Source organism: Fringilla coelebs (assembly GCF_963513975.1).
Source record: "Fringilla coelebs genome assembly, chromosome: 4".
Classification (NCBI taxonomy): Eukaryota; Metazoa; Chordata; class Aves; order Passeriformes; family Fringillidae; genus Fringilla; species Fringilla coelebs.
In genome coordinates, this window is record NC_140032.1 from 16,954,027 (window position 1) to 16,970,474 (window position 16,448).

At 35.7% G+C, this 16,448-nt stretch overlaps 1 protein-coding gene across 2 annotated transcripts in view; it reads left to right on the plus strand.

Moving 5' to 3' along the window:
- Positions 1 to 16,448, plus strand: part of SLIT2 (slit guidance ligand 2) — a gene marked incomplete at its 5' end in the record, with an annotated part of 255,849 nt that overhangs the window by 131,397 nt on the left and 108,004 nt on the right. For both annotated transcript variants that reach the window (XM_084203836.1, XM_084203837.1), the window contains one exon: positions 15,893 to 15,964. In XM_084203836.1, coding sequence (XP_084059962.1) covers positions 15,893 to 15,964 — 72 coding nt within the window. The remainder of the gene's footprint in view (positions 1 to 15,892; positions 15,965 to 16,448) is intronic.

Genomic DNA, 16,448 nt, shown 5'->3' on the forward strand with positions numbered 1-16,448 from the left:
CTCAGGATGCAGTTCTTGATAGCACAGTTCCTGTGTTATTCTACAGGGATGCAGACCTGACACAGAATTTGGAAGTATAGTATTATGTTAAATGGTCAGTCTTCCTGAAATACTGCCCTTCCACCTCAAAGCTTTCATCTCCCTGGCCGCTGGAGGAGATTTCTATCTCTGAAGAAAATCCCTTGAACTCATAAGGAGTGCTAGGGAGAGGCATCTGAGACTTTGCAGTTTCCAAATTATTTTTTTTACAATAGTAACTGAGAACTTCGCAAGGTTCCCCCCCATTCCTCAAAGAAAACCCAAAAAGCAGCACCTAACCCCTGAGTTTTGGTAAATATAAAAGATAATTATATTAAGAACTTGTGCATGGTCCAGTTGTCTGAAATATTAGTTTTGAGGTCATAATAGTTCATTATGGGGCATAGTGAAAATTTATAGATAGATTACAGTAGACAATTTCCTTATTTTTCTTCTTCTGTTTCCTCATCTCAGGAGAATTTTGTCTTTTTTCATATATGCTTAAATTAGAGAAGTCTGTAATTTAAATGTGTTCATTTAAACTGGTTTTCTGTAAGTAGTTTGTGATTCAAAGATATATTTTGTCACACGCTTAACACTTAATTTGTGAGTAGTTGCAATGAATTTAATGGGATTTAAGCACATACATTAAATTGCACATGCTTCAGTGCTCTCCTGAATTGGGATGAGATTATTTGTGTTTGTGGTTAATAAGAGCTATGTTTAACTGAGTTAGTGTAATTTTCCATCCTGTGTCTTTGAAGGTGCTATGTCATATAGCCTATACAATTGACATTGTCACAGGTTATCTTACAATGTTTAACAGCTTTACATTGAGCTGATAATTAGGACCTTTATTACTTTGAAGAGTAATGCTTTTGTTTATTTTCAGAATTAGTGGGGATGAGAGGCATTCCCTAAGTAAATGTAATTCCTAACCTATGAAAATTAGGGTTGGTTGTTGATTTTAAAAAATCCAACCAAATAAATTAAAAAAGCCCAACAGAAACCAGCAAGCAAAACAAAACGAAAACAAAACCCAAAACAACAACAACAACACAACCAAAAAAAAAAACCCAAAAAACCCCAAAACAAAACAAACAGAAAACCACCCCAAAAACCTGGGAATAATCATTTGGGAATTTGGAGATTTTTGTGTTTTGGGCTTAAACACTCCCTGGTTTTATGAGCGAGGAATGAGAGGTAAAGGATTGGGCCAGGTATGTCTGAAGGCCAGGGGGAAGATGTGCAATAAGTGGTTTTGCTCCCACTGTTGGAACACATGTTCATTGAAAATAGTTTCATGTCACTATAGGACACAAAACAACACAAGTGCACACACTGCTCCTCTCCAGGTAAAGAAAAGGGATGTTTATTTTCTGACTTCAACATTTATAATTTTCTAAAAGAGACAGTGGATTGGAGGGTGACAGTGCCACCTCTCCAATGACACTGGACAAGCTAACAGTCTATCAAATTTCTCTTCTTCTATAAAAGAATACAAAACAATTATTTACAAAACAAGTTATTTACAGAAAGTGTGTAAGAAAGTTTGCTACAAGAATGTAAACATCAGAAGGCTTAGAAAATCTTAAAAAATCAAGGTGAGAGTTTCACTTGTAAGAAGCACAGCAAAACCTGACCTGAAACTTTTCTGCCACTTTCCAGGACACTTGGAAGAAAAAATTTCTTCAAAGGAGTAAATACTGTTTACCATCTCTCTCCTAAATCACCTTAAACCCATGGAATAGATAATTCTTAGAAAGTTGTGACTGGCCTGAATTCTGAATTTACCATAAACTTGGTTTTAAATTAGGAAAATCAAGTTGTGTGTTTCTTGTGAGTGGTTAGGAATTGAAGCAGGAAATCATGCTGACAAATGAAGTGAATGGGAACAGGAGACAGAGTAACTTTGTGATTTAATACATTGTCCTAAATATGTTAGATGTATAACTCCATAGAAATTTTAGCTCTTTACTGCCATAAAGCTGTGAGTTAAGTGATATATCTTCAATAATTCCACAGTGTTTTGATTCAAAAAAGTTGAGTAGATTGGAAAGAGCTTAAAAAATGTATTTTAGTAGGCTTTTTGACAGATGTGATTTAAAAGCTTAGAGAAAGCAATGCACCTGTCACTTTTAATTGCAGAAAGCTTTCCATCTATTAACTTTATTTTGCCAGAGCCTTCTAATGAAAAAGTTCCAGTATCTAATTTAATTTAATTTTCATTGGGTTTGCCAGAAGAGCAATTAATTTTTAGAACTTCCAACTATGAAGTTGTGCTTCAGAAAGCAGTCTCTCTATTTTACATGCCATTAAGTTGCATCATGTGCCTGTCATACCTTAGGAACATCTTGATATCTTTGAAGAAATGTGGCAGAGAAATGTAGACATATTGTCTGTAGCACTAGGTAGGGTTTACAAATTCAAATGTTTGTATGATTGGGTTATTCCTATCCATCATTAGATTGCATCTCTCTGGAGCTATAAGTACATCTGTGCCTGGCAGGCTTATGTTATCACTGATGCATATGGGGACCATGTGTCAGTCTTCCAACAAAGATATATAGCCTTGTGTAGGAGCAGGATTGGATATGCTTGTGTTTCAGCCTCTAAATCAATTCCTGGGACCTTTGGTACAGATGTTTGAAGCTGCAGGTCTGTGAAAAGAGTATACTGTAATATGAACTGAAACAGAAGAATAAGCATGAGAAGGAATTAGCCATATGGCAACAGATAGCAAGTGCAGTGGAGCCAATAAAGAGCAAATTCTCACACCTTCTCAGCTATCTGTGTAAATATTGATTGAATTCAATCACCTCAGAGCTCAGAGCTAGTCCCATTCTAAGAGATCTGTTCATACTCAGTTAAAAGAGTGAGTTAATGATGCTCCTGGTGCTGCAAGATGCATGTCCTAGGATTTCTGAGCTGGTGGAAGTCTTCCTGAATTCCCTAGAAGGACAAATGGATTCACACTGAATGCCTTAGCAAAAAGCCTGGCTGTGCAGTGCTGAGATCCTGATCTACTTAGTGGCTATTATTGATACAGGCACAATGCCGTGTGTTCTTGTATTTAGCCTTATTTCTTAAATACCTTTTTAACTTTTATGCTTCAAAAAAAATGCAGTCCAAGTATTTAAACATTTTATAGTATGTTTCTGAATTAGTCCTTAAGCAGTAGGGAACCTTATGCATTGTTTGCTGTTTTGAGTCTTGGGGATTTTTAAAATAAATTTAGTAGTTTCTTTTCCCATTGCCATAACTGTTGTCAGTGTGTATGTGGTCACCTGGACCTCTCTTTTCTGAAATTACCTGTTATCACTGCAGGAGTGTGCAGTATCTTGTGAAAGGAGACATCAGTGTCACCCTTGCTCATCCTGAGTGTGCTGTGCTCTTTGTTGTTTGCAGTTGCCCAATTCTCATCCATCCCATCCAGCTGCTTTGTGTGCCCTCATATAGGAAAACACAACACCCATCCTCCTGAATGAAAAAACCCTCAAACAACAACAAAAACCCACCACACCCCCCATGCAATCACTCTTTACCCTAATTACTGGGGCTTCTCAGTGGGATTTTTTGGACAGTTATTTGAGACAAAGCTCCATCAGCTACTTAAGAGAGTATGGATATTGGTTGAAGGGAAAGAACTGAATTTAGCTATTTGGAAAAAAAAGGCTTGAAAACATACAGATGGAGAAAAACATCTGAAAAGAGGGAGGATGGGTTTTTAAAGTGCAATTAAGAGCAACTACTTTTTGATGCTGTCAGTGGAAAAGTGCAGTCCTGGAACAGAAAATCAATTTTGTAGACTTCAAGCTAAAAAAATGTCTGAATGGAAATTATTTCTAGTGCAACTAGCTGAATCTTTTTGCAAGTTTGAGGAGGAAAAGAGGATAAATGTGACAGAAGTAGAAATAAAATTTAAGCTTTTTTAGAAAAAATACTAAATTCAATTTTTCATAAATTATTTTTTCCTAGAACGTTTTAATGTCATTTACATACTGATATTATGGCAACAGCATGCAGACAGGGCTATTAAGAAGAAATGTGATTTTTCATGTTCTTGAAATGTGGAATGGAGCACTGTGATTCAGTTTCTAAGCCATGGTTGTTCATTTTAAGATTAAGAAATTAGTTGTGATTAATTCATTCTGGAATGACGTATTTTCTTTTTATGGCTCACATACATTTTTACCATTCTTATGAGGTTTTTTCCTATTCTAAATATCTCTGAATCCAGCTAGGATGCACTTTTCTTATTATACAGACCAGTTGTACTGCCTCTGCTGCATTCTCAGCTTTTTTTAATAGAGGAAAATACCTCTTGAAATTCTGATTCTTTGTATGGCACCGAAAGGGAAAAAGTTGTGGTTGCAGAAATTTGGGGGGAAAGGCTGGAGCAGTCACAGAAAGAGAAGGTAGAAGAAGAAAGAAAAACTTGGAGCCCTTGAACAGAAGAAACTTGAGGATTTACACTTCTGGGATGCACAGCTAGAGTATTAAAATAATTTAATCCTGGTCAACGGGAAGTTTTACTTCCAGAGTACCTGACTGTGTGTATCAGTAATTGCCCTGAAGTTTCTTGACAATTTCTTTTTTCTCCTAAGAGCTTTAATTGACTTGTATTAACCAGCACATATATAGCACACAAGAAATAGAATAAACAAAGAAATCCAGTAATTCCATTAATCAAATAATTGAGCTTGTTACGCTGTTTTATAGTTCATTGTCAGTGAAGAGGAGGATAATACAAACATCCATTTCTTGTCCTTTCATTTAGAGTTTTCTCATAGAAAAGCTTCAAGTCCTAGTTCTTTGGTCCAGAAGCCCAGTGGTGCTAGCCACTGTACTTTGTTACACAGAATAAGAAAAATACCAACGAACCAGCACCCAGTAAAGCAAAAAAGTTTCTGTGAAAGATATTACAGTCTAAGAAATGACACATGGGTATAAGCTGATGGATGAAGAACAGAAAAACAGTCATATAAAATTGGTCATCTTGATAAGCAATGATTGCAACTTAGCTATTGTCAGTTTTTTAAAATCATCCATGATAATCCTTTCAAAAATTTGCTTTGGTTTCTTTCCCTGTTTTAGCATAGTTTTTGGCACTGACAAGCAACAGCCTTAAAGCTTGAAGTATCAGTGCTTCATATATATTATCACCTACACATATCATATAAAGCTAAGACTGTACAATAAATCTGTCTTACCAAGCAATCAGCCCATCTCAAGAGACAATCCCCAAATTGCATCATTCAACTCAAATGCAGGAAGAGTGAGCACAGTGCTATTCAACATTAATGGTTCGCAAGATCTTTTCTAGTTTACTCTCCAAATTTTCCCCTGTCCCTTGACAAATTGTTCAAGGTTAGTTTTACTGCTAGGAAACACTTGAACTACTCAGGTTATTATCAGAGTAAAAGTTTGGAGCTGTACTTCATGAAAAATGTCTGTGGCCAGGGATGTAATTATTACTTGTCTCTGCTGGAATTGCAGCTCTGCATAATGGCATTGGATCAGGAGTCTGCTCTGCTCTGTTTTGAAGAAACAGGAATTGCCACAGCTTGCTGAGTGATATTTCAGAAGAGAATATGCAGGGTTGTAGGCTGTGTAGTGAAACTAGACGATGTACCAGACAACCTTTCAGTCAGTTCCTGAAAGTGCTTGCAGTTTCAATTCCAAAGCAGGTGAAACAATATTAAATATTAAAGACAAGTTGACAGCTGCAAACTTGTTCTAAAAAAGAAGTTTTGTTACAGGGAAAGTAGTGATAGATTTTTTAGATACTGTTGAAGAGGTCTTTTGGAAAATTAAATATGCCATCTCATATATTCTTAATGTGAGCAGATCCCCAGCCAAGCCAAATGGATGTTTCAGCCATGCATATGCTGAGTGTCTAATGTACCAGAAGAAGTGAAAGTTACCCAGCAGAATCTTGTTTTATTCTTTTAAAGCTCTTAACATTTTCAAGTCTGTCAAGTGTAATAGTTGATTAAAGATTAATCACCAAATCACCTATCAGAGGCTAGTAAAATGAAAAGAGCAGAATCTTCACCCTTTGCCTACATAGAAACACTCTTTTGTGGCCTTGTATGAAAAAATGACACATAAAGATTTAAGTTATTTTTTACTTTTCCTTCAATTCCAACCTGTTAAAAGGTTGGAAAATCCATGAATGAAACCCATATCTAACCCAAACCTCTCCTGGCACAGTTTGAGACCATTTCCTCTTGTCCTGTCCCTTGTCATGCAGGAGAAGAGACTGATCCCCACCTGTCCACGATCTCCTTTGGCACAGTCACAGAGAGCAATAAGGTTTTCCCTGAGCCTCTTTTTCACCAGGCTAAACACCCTCAGCTGCTCCTCACCAGGGTTGTGCTCCAGACCCTTCAGCACCTCCAGTTGCCCTCTGGACACTCTCCAGCCCCTCAGTGCCCTTGTTGTGGTGCAGGACACACCTGAGCACATGCATGCACATGGGTAGAAGTCATTTTCCACTCTGCAAACTCCGAGCAGGGCTGTAGGTCAGCAGCATCTCACCCAGCACAGCTGTGCTGCTGCCTTGGGCCCTGGTGGGGAGTCCCAGTGCTGTTGGGGATGCATGATAAGTCAGTAAAATGTCACTCAGTGCCTTCCTGCAGCTTGGCCAAATGGAGCTGTATGGAGGATAAAGATTTGTCAGTTTTTTCTTTGGGAGGTGAGGGCTTCTTAAGAGCTTCAAGGTTTTTTTTTTTTATGAAAAGGATTATGCCAAAGCCAAATTTGAAGTAGTACTGCAGTTCTCTCTGAAACTGTGGGTGGTCCTTTCCTCTTTAGGAGCTACAACGTGTAATTTCCTTTCCTGTTTTGTTTTGGGGTTTTTGTAGTCTAAACAAAAGAGAATTATGTATTAATTTAGTGGAACAGACTATTAAAGAATGCTTTCCTTTTCAAAAATAATTTCTAAGGCTCCAATAAAATATGTGTGTGGTCCTAATACTGCTATTTTATTGCACAATTAGCATTTTCCCTGCTAGGCCACTCTAGAAAAATAATGAATAAATGGCAAATCTCCTTAAGCAATTATTTTCAGTAGTATCAGAGCATACAAATTGATTTAAGTACACTTTTGGACACATTGTAGTGTGGAATTGATTTTGCAGCCCATGGGTTAACTTTTCTGCCAAGACAGAGATTGGAGGTTTTGGCTTAGTCCAAACCCAAAATGTATTCCTATTAGAAAGTAAACAGTCTAGTACTTGTACTCTGTGCTATTTAGATTCTGCAGAAATCATTGATTGCTAATACTAAAAATTATAAATATGTTGTGTATTATATTGCATGGGTATAAAGAGTCAGGCTGCTTCTCAAACAAAAGAAAGAAAATTAGCAATAAGTATCAGAATTTAAATTTTGAATGACAAACTAAATGTTAAGGTTGAAGGTACTGATAAACTCTGGAGATTGCCAGGCTACCAGTCCTACTATTGTGTAGTGTGTTACTTTCTCTCTTTTGCTATGTTCTGTTATACTTAAATGGTCTCTCTTTTTTTTAATAAATAAATAGGTAAAGTGGATTAAAAGATGTACTGCTGAAATAATACAGATAATAGTATGCCAAAAGCTATATTAAGAAGTACATTTTGATTCCATAACAGATTTATAAATGGATGACATTTAGAAAACCTCAAGCATTAAGAATGAAAGATGCATGAATGATATAATCAAAAGTGCTATCATTAAAAAATGAGACATGAAAGTGGGCAGGGAAACTCAGTCTGAATATTCTTAGGGAAAAAAAAGAAAACCATTCCTTACCATGGGAATTGCTGTGACTCTAATCATTCAGTCTGTGTTGCAGTGATGATTGCCCTGTGTTGTGAAATGTGAAATATTCACTTGGGCAGTGTAGCACACCATGGCCCAGGGAGTGATCCTGCTTTAGCGTGAGAATAGGTTATGTGCCTGCTGTGTGCAGCATCTGAATCTCTAGGGAGTCAACAGAGCAAATGGAAATTAGTGATGCAGAGAGAACCTGAAATTCTGTCATCTAAATCTTTCTCATCAGTTTTGTACTCCTCAGCATGGTACTGATCCATGCTACTGCTGATATGTACTGCCTTGGTTCCCCCATCTGTAAAAGGAGGTTAATAGTAGCTTCCTCATACATGAAATTTTAATCCTCCTATGGGAAGCAGCAGCAATAATGATTTACAGAACTAATGTTTGAAATTATAATTTATAGGTTTTATCTTCATGAGGGGATATATATGTGCCATAGAGACCTATTAGCTACTGCTGGTATTATTGGACACCTTTTGTATCTTCAATATGAAGAGAAATAGCTGCAATGATTGTTTTATTATAGAAAAGAAGAAAAAAAACATTGAAATTAAAGGAAGCTAACTAGTTTATTTCAGAGTCAAAGAATAATGGCACAGCAGTTTTTGATTGTTTGATTTTGTTTCTTTGTTTTACTGTCTCAGAACAAGAGTTAAGACTGAATTTTCAAGTATATATTTTTAAACATTGCCTTGTTGCATCATAATTGATCTGTAGGTCTGCCAGAAAGCTATGCCTACTAAAAGGACATGACAAGCCATTTGGGTATAAGATTATCTTCATGAATAAGTGATGCCATACTGTAACTTGCTATACAGTAACTGCATAAAGTTAAAGCCAAGCATATGTCAGTGTTCTACCAATTAACTGGCTAAGCCTCACTTGACTGATGGGAAAGGTACTTAGTTGTTTGCATAAATTTAACATGGGATAAAAAAAATGTTGTGCTATAATTAAAGCATTTGTGTTTGTTTAGTAAGCTCGTGTTACAATGTGATATATTGCTGCCACCATGGAATTCCTGATGGGCTTCAGTAGTTCCAGTTCACCTGATTTAAAGGAGCTGTCCTGCCAGGATGCTCCCCCTGCATTAACACCACAATTTGCAGTAGCATCTGTACTCTTGATGACTTTGTACTTTGCTTTGATTTTTATTACATAGTTTCGAAAATAATTTTCACACTTACCTACTTTATCCTAATACAGTAGAACTTGTGGTTGTCAAAGCATGCCTCTGTAGCATTCAGAAAAGGTCTTAGATTAAATTCCTAGTCATGCTGGAACTTTGCAGTTTGGTTGTATAGAGATAAATGAAGTTTCATGAGCAGGAAAAAACCCATCTGATCAGACCTCTTCTGTGCCAACCCAAGACACCTAATACAGAGTAGTGAAATGTATTTATTCAAATTCTGAGAGTAGAAAACTGGCATTTAGATATTAAATCCAAGTCAGAGATCCATTGAAACATAAAAAATCTCCTTTGGCATTTCATTCTCTCCTCTTTGCATTGGAAAGCCCATGGCTGTGGCAGCTTTGCAAACAGAGGCAGCTGCCAGTGTTCATGATAATGAGAAATAACCTTTGCCATACTCCTCTGGAAACATTTCAAGACTCACTTGAAACTTGGGGCTGTGGCTCCCTTGTCTTATGCTGTCATGTTGCAGCATGTTCACACCTTCCATATCTCAGATTTTACTACTGGTGTTTTCAGTGCCTCCCAGTGAGGCAGAGTTCTTTGTTTTCCCTAAGATCAAAGCCAGGGGAGTAAATAATAGCTCTTGGTTCTTGCTCTGGAGTAGCTTTGAGGTTGTAGATGATCTGCATCATTAATGTGATTGTGACTAGAGAAGTATCTCAGACCATGGAAGACCTCACAGATATCTTCAAGAAGTCCAGGATCCAGTGAGTAGCCTATGCCAGAGCATGTTTCACAGGCTCTTTCTGCAAGGAGCTTCTTAGTGAATAGGCAGGGCATATCTTCTCCCTGCCACCTGTATTTTATAAGGTGTACTCAAATACAGAAATATTGTAGGAACACTGAACAGTACTGAAGAAAAAGCCAGTGATAATTAAAACAGCTGAAACGGACATTTGATATTCATAAATTAACTGTTTGGTTAGTTTTACTGTTTCAGGATAAATGTCTAATTGATACTTAATGTTCCTAAAAAGAAATTTGATTGACCTAGGTGGTAATTGTAGGTCCCTTTCAACTGAACTGGCCTATTCAAAAATATGTTTTTTGTTTTTTTCACTATCTTTGTATTCCAAATGAAATCCTCTGTGTCCAAATTCATATTTTTGATTTTCAGTCCAATGATTTAAATAATTCTCATTCTTTTGATTTCTTTGAATGCCTGGTAGTCTCATTATCTATAAGACTTTGCCACCTTATATAGGCATGGAAGATTTCATACAAAATATAGTTACCTAATGTTAAAAGTGATATTTTCCGGTAAGAGAGAAGTACTTAGCAAGGCTTACTTCATTCATGTCACGAATGCATAAATGATTATCAGGATGCCAGTCATGAAATAGCCACTCTCTGAGATGTTTTTATAAACTGGCACAAATAAACTGGTAAGCATTCAGTACTTAGTTGGGCTGAGTATTTCTGCCTTTTCCTTTAAAAATCAGGACACATTACTCATTCCCAGTACTCAGTACTTTGCAAAGTACAGAATGGCAGTATAGATTTATGATATCTGTGGTCAGACACAGAGGGAGGTTAAACCATTGAGGAAAATAAAATTACAAGTAATTAAATTTACAAGCAGGTTTGCCATCTTCAAAAGATTTAGTGTTTCAGAATGAACAATGGTTTAGCCACACAACAAAACTGTGATACAGCCTTGGCAGTTTATATGATATAGATATTTTATGTGGTGTTTCAATTTATATAATTAAAAATATATCTTTTTAAGAGTATATAGGATATTCAGCTGAGAGCCATACATGGGGAGTAATAAAATAACTGCAATGCAGTACTGTTTGCATTTTTTAAGAGCTGAAACATTCCATCAGGATCATTAATTTCGGGTTATCTCAGGGCTTTATCTTCAGATAAGAAAGCAATACGGTATATAAGTCTTCAAGTTTTCTTTCTTAGAACAGGTTAGTATCTTCTATTGGTATGAATTTCAAATGTTCACAGGACTCTAAGCTGTGAGGTTTTTTCCCTGATACACCTCTATTTACTAACCAGTAAATATGATAAATATAACTGTACCATTTCCATCCTGTTCTTAAGGAGGATTCTGTAGTAACAAGGTTTTTGGCAAGGTCTTCCTGTTATTTCCACAAGCTAAATGTATTATCATTACCCATGTATTCTTGGAGAAAAAAAGTCTGCATACGCAAAATGAAGCTGTTGGGGGAGGAAGGGTGGGGCAGAGGTGTTTGGGCTTTTTTTGATGATGTTGTTTTTGTTATTGATTTTTTTTCTTCGTTCATCAGTTTGTGAAATGCAGAAATCTACATTCTTTTAGCCATAATTTCAAATTAGACAAGTTAAGTTGCTTTGTCAGAATATCCGAATTAAATCTTTAATCTTTGGAAATAGGTTTAAAAGCTGAGGCATATGTGCTTATCAGGATCCATTGCATATAAATTGCCTTTATCCAGTTGGTTTAAAAATAAATTATATTTTACATATATTTACAAATTCTGCTAATTGCATAATTTACTTCATCACAAATCTTAGAGAATCTATAGTTGTTCTGTTTTTATTGATGAGTTTGAATACTTAGACTACGTTAATTATAAAAAGCAATTCTATAGATGAAGCATATTTAGTCTTCAATTTAGAAACACACACCTGACCTTCAAAGAGAGAAAAAATAGTATGCAAGTTTCTCAAAACATTGCTTCAGTTGGGCAAAAATTCAGAAATCTTTGTGCATTCTCCACTGTGTAACTTCACTTACAGTGGGATTCAGCTTTGTTTGCTTTATGGATTTGGTTTTCTCTTTTTGCATTTGGGAGAATGGGGCTGCAGCCAGAATAATACAACTCAGAAGAATGCTTGACATATTTACATCTTAAACTTACCTGAAACAATCCACTGTACCCAGGCTGGTTTGTGCATCTAGAGCAGCAGAAATGCTCATTTGTGCCTCCTCTAAAAAGTCTCTGCCAGCTGCTGCCCCTCTAACTCACCCAGGAAGCTTTTGGGGCCAATCTGCTATTTAACCCCTGTGCTCCCTTTTAACCTGAGGAAACAAATCTGGGAGTTGTCCTTGAGACCATCTCACATTCAGAGAGACTGAAGTTGCACCTGGCCCTGAGCACACAGGTCTGGTGATCTGGAACAAGGGGGAGCAGTGGAGGACAAGGAGCAAAGGTGCTTTGCCCACCCCTGAATGATAGAAATGAAGGCCACAAGGTTGCACTAAGGAATTTTCTTGAAAGGTCAGTGTCTAAGGTACTCCCCTTCATACATAATAATTTGGTGTATCTCTCTCTAGGAATTACACAATAGAGTCAAGAACAATTTAGTTGACAGAGGCCTCTATGACAGCTAGAATCTGCATAAAGATGAATTTCTCAAAATATCTCACTAGATCATTGTGCTCTATTAAAGAAAGAAATTCTCACATAGCCTTGGCTTTTTCCCTCTAGCTGTATTTTTTATTGAATTCTGCTGTTCCAAAGTATTCTGGATTTTAATGTAAGGTCTTGGGCTGTAATATTAATGGAGAATAATTTGTTCCAGTGAAAATATCTTGGTCAGATTGACACTTTGTAATGCGAATCTGGTTCATGCCTTTTTTTGAAAAAATACAGATCTCTTCTTATAAAAGTAGAATGTTTTTTTGCATCTTGACCTAAATGTTCTTAGATAGTCTTTCATTTTAGGGGGATCAATTGCCATCATAGAGCCTCTATTCAATGGCTGCCTATTTTTGAAATGGAAGATGATGTCTGCATAGTTATAACTGCAGCAATACAATGACCATCAGGCTGAAAAGGAGTTTTGCACCTTTCTTCACTACAGAATATAAGTTGCAAAGTCAAATCAATGTAATGTAATGGTGTGCAAAATTGGCTGGTTTTATCTACAAAATAGATTTTTGCCCCATTTCCTATGAAAGTCACAATGCACCTTGTGCTGCTTGTGACCTTTATTTTTGAGCAGTCTAAGAATTGCGGTGGAATGAGTTCAAAGATCAATAAAAAAGACCGTAGCAGCTTCTGAATTGGGAAATGTAAGTGTAATTTATGCAAGAAAAAAAAGTTGAATGTTTGTTTAAGGCCCTCAAGGTTTTTATAAGGAAACCTTTTTACACTGAGCAGATAAAAACTTGAAGCAATCAATAAATAATTACTAAATTTTTCCTGCTATAAAGAAAATCCTATTTTTTATGAGAAGTAGACTTTAGCAGTGTGGAAATGAACTTACACTTTTGTTACAGAAACAGTTCCAAGTTTCCCAAACCAGCTGATGCATTGCAAAAAGATTACTTTTGGAAAACAACATTTGCCAACCTTACTTAGCTCTCCATATTTAAATGTATGCTTTAAACAATGCCTTGTTCAGCAAGGTTGGGAACCTTTGCAGTCAAGTAGTTTACACTTGAAATTAGCTAAAATTACCAGGGAACACTATACTTCAGTCTGCTTGAGCTTGTGCTACGTGGAAATGGTGTTGACTGTGCCGACCCAGCAGTAAATCTAGCCTGCAATTAGTTTGTCTTGTGTCTTTTGCATTTGCATGCACACAGACGTACCTGTGCACAATGCCTCAGTGTATTGGCTCTTGAGGAACTTGGCACAGTAGCTGTCACTTGTAAGTCTTTATGTTTGTGACAAAATTTCCCAATGAAACAAAGGTTTTGACCACGAACATTTTCTAATAGATTTCTAAAAATAAAAATAATTTACATTTGGCCTCAATATTGCTCATCTTTCACATTTTTAATAAATATAAAATGGTGAGTGATGATACTCTATCAAATGCCATGAAAAGCTTAATGCACCATTACCCATTATCTCCTGTAGTATATATATTTATGAGTACAGCAGTGGCTCACGTAGATATATACATATACCTGTGTTATAAACTAATCATTGATCATGATACAAATCACTACTGCTAGCTTAGCCACTTCACACACAGTTTTTATACAGGTAAAATGTATTAGTCAATTAGACAGAAATGTAAATATAGATATTTGCGTTTTATGCGTATAAGGGAATTTTTTCCCAAGGAAGTAGGCTGTTAAATCATGTTACCGTAACAAATGCTGAAGGCTGCTTTTTCATTCATTGCCACTGAATTTATAGTCAGAGCAGTACAGTCATATCCCATTTCAAGATTACTTAGGTGGCTTGAAAATTAAATCACAGCTCACAAATTCTCTTTTTCACACACAATTAATAATACTAAAATCGGGTCTAGTTTTAAGTATAATTTGCAAGATATTGCAGTGCAATTAGGTGCATGAACTATGAAAGATTTAGTAAATAGAAAGTGATTTTCCATAAGTTAACAATGAATTGGATAAAACAAAATTGCTTCAATGTATGTGGAATTATTTTCAAAATAATTACACTGATATAAATTTTGTTAAAATCGGGAAACACGGGGTTTTAGAAAGCCCTCAAATTGTTTTTTGCAAGTTCATAAATCTGAAAGGGATCTTCAGGAGTGATTGCTCAAAACTGGAAATATGAGCTCATGCTAGATTACGTTTTAGAGAATTAATATATCAAAAGCATGACTTCTTATGGCTGATGATTCTTGATTGTTCACTTACTCTGAGCTACAGCTCTTATTTCTGTGCACAGTTTTGCAATGTTTCTCTAAAAATTCTCTCCGAAAAAGATCCTCTAAAGATGTCTCCAAAGCTCAAGGTAGAGAAACTTCTGCTAGCATCTGAATTGCATTTGGTGTGCTTTTAGAGTAAAGATCCTCAGTTGGTTTTAGCAGAATGAAATCTAGTTAACTACAAGAAAACTGCTGTGCAAATGGACTTAAAATCCCCCTGTAGAGACACCTGTACACATCTCATTTGTACATTTTTATTCAGATGTTTAAGCAAGCTTTTTCATATAACTATGTTCCTCATATTGTGTGTGGATAGGTGCATCTTGGAAGGTTTCCAAAAGAAGATCTGATTTCATAATTTTAATACAGCAAGGTAGATAGGCCCCCTTACAAAATGACAAACATTCATGTACGGTGTGTGATAGGTGTGTTTGGTCCAGGGTAGCAAACTATTGTCTGAGGTAAAACCTCCAAATGCATGTGGTGTAGATACAGAAATAAAGACTTTCACATATTGGTCATCTTCTATTGCCCTGCATCACTGTTAATAGTGCATAGCATTAATGGAAAGTTCTGCATCCTAGTTTGCTTTTTTTTTTTTTTCACTTTCTCTGTCTCCTCTGCTACTGTCTTCAGTTCTCTAGATTTTATTTCCAATATTGACCTGTGAAGGACAAACATGTGTCTGAATTTCAGAAAAAAATAAAGGGCTGTTTATTCATACTGATAGCAAAAAAAAAAACCACTACTGAACAATAATTTTATAATAATTTTAATAATTTTTTAAGATATTTTCAGATAGCATGATACAGCTGATAGTACTGTCTGCTGCAGAATGTATTTTAATTCCTTCTTTTAAAATACATGCTGCTTGATACTGAAACAAAAGTCAGAAATATATTGATCTCAGATATTACATGGTTTCATTGTTGTTTCTCAGTAGCTCACTATTTGTTCTATTTGCAGGATTTCTATCTTCCTAACATAAAGCTGAACATACTATCAAACATGGATTTGGAATGGTTGAAAAGGGAAAAACACTTCTACTTTTTTTTTTTAATTTTTGGCATACATGTTATTTTCTAAAGGAACTGCCTAGTGTGACAGAGATAAAGACTTTTGACTATTATTGCTACTTCTTTTCTTCAGTTACAAATCAGTTAATGTAATAAAATAAGCTTCGTTGGAAATATTGACTGAACCATAATGGCTGATTTTTTTTTTTGTTATACACGAAACTAAATATATATAGCACTTTTACATTTATATTTTTTTTCTTAGTGATCTTAGTGAAAATCAGATTCAAGCAATACCAAGGAAGGCATTCCGAGGAGCAGTAGACATAAAAAATCTGTAAGTATTTTCTTCCTTCCATATATTCTGATCATAATGCTTTGTAGGTACAGTGCTCTTTTTTTTTAATATCAGATATCTTTTTCCTAAGAACTGTTATGACTGCTTAAGGAATATCTGCATAATACTGGTATAATTTGTTTTGGCAAAATACTTTAACATGTCTTAAACATCCTCAAATTGCCTTATGGAAATGTAAAACATTGAAATAGAGTTGAAGACAATATGGCATTATAACTATTAGTTTATGAAACCTGATTTAATATTTGAATGTCAGGCAATTTGAAACATTTTATGGTTTCATGTGGAAAAAATCATTTTGCCCTTGGTTTTAAAAGTTTGTCTTTTGTTTACTTGCATAAAAGAGAGAAAAGTCATGCTATTATCTAGTTTTGCTAGCATATGTTTTTATATTTGTGTGGCTATTTTACTTGCTCAGTTTTCTTCTGTTGTCTTTTCTGAAAGAAAGCTACTTTCCTGGAGA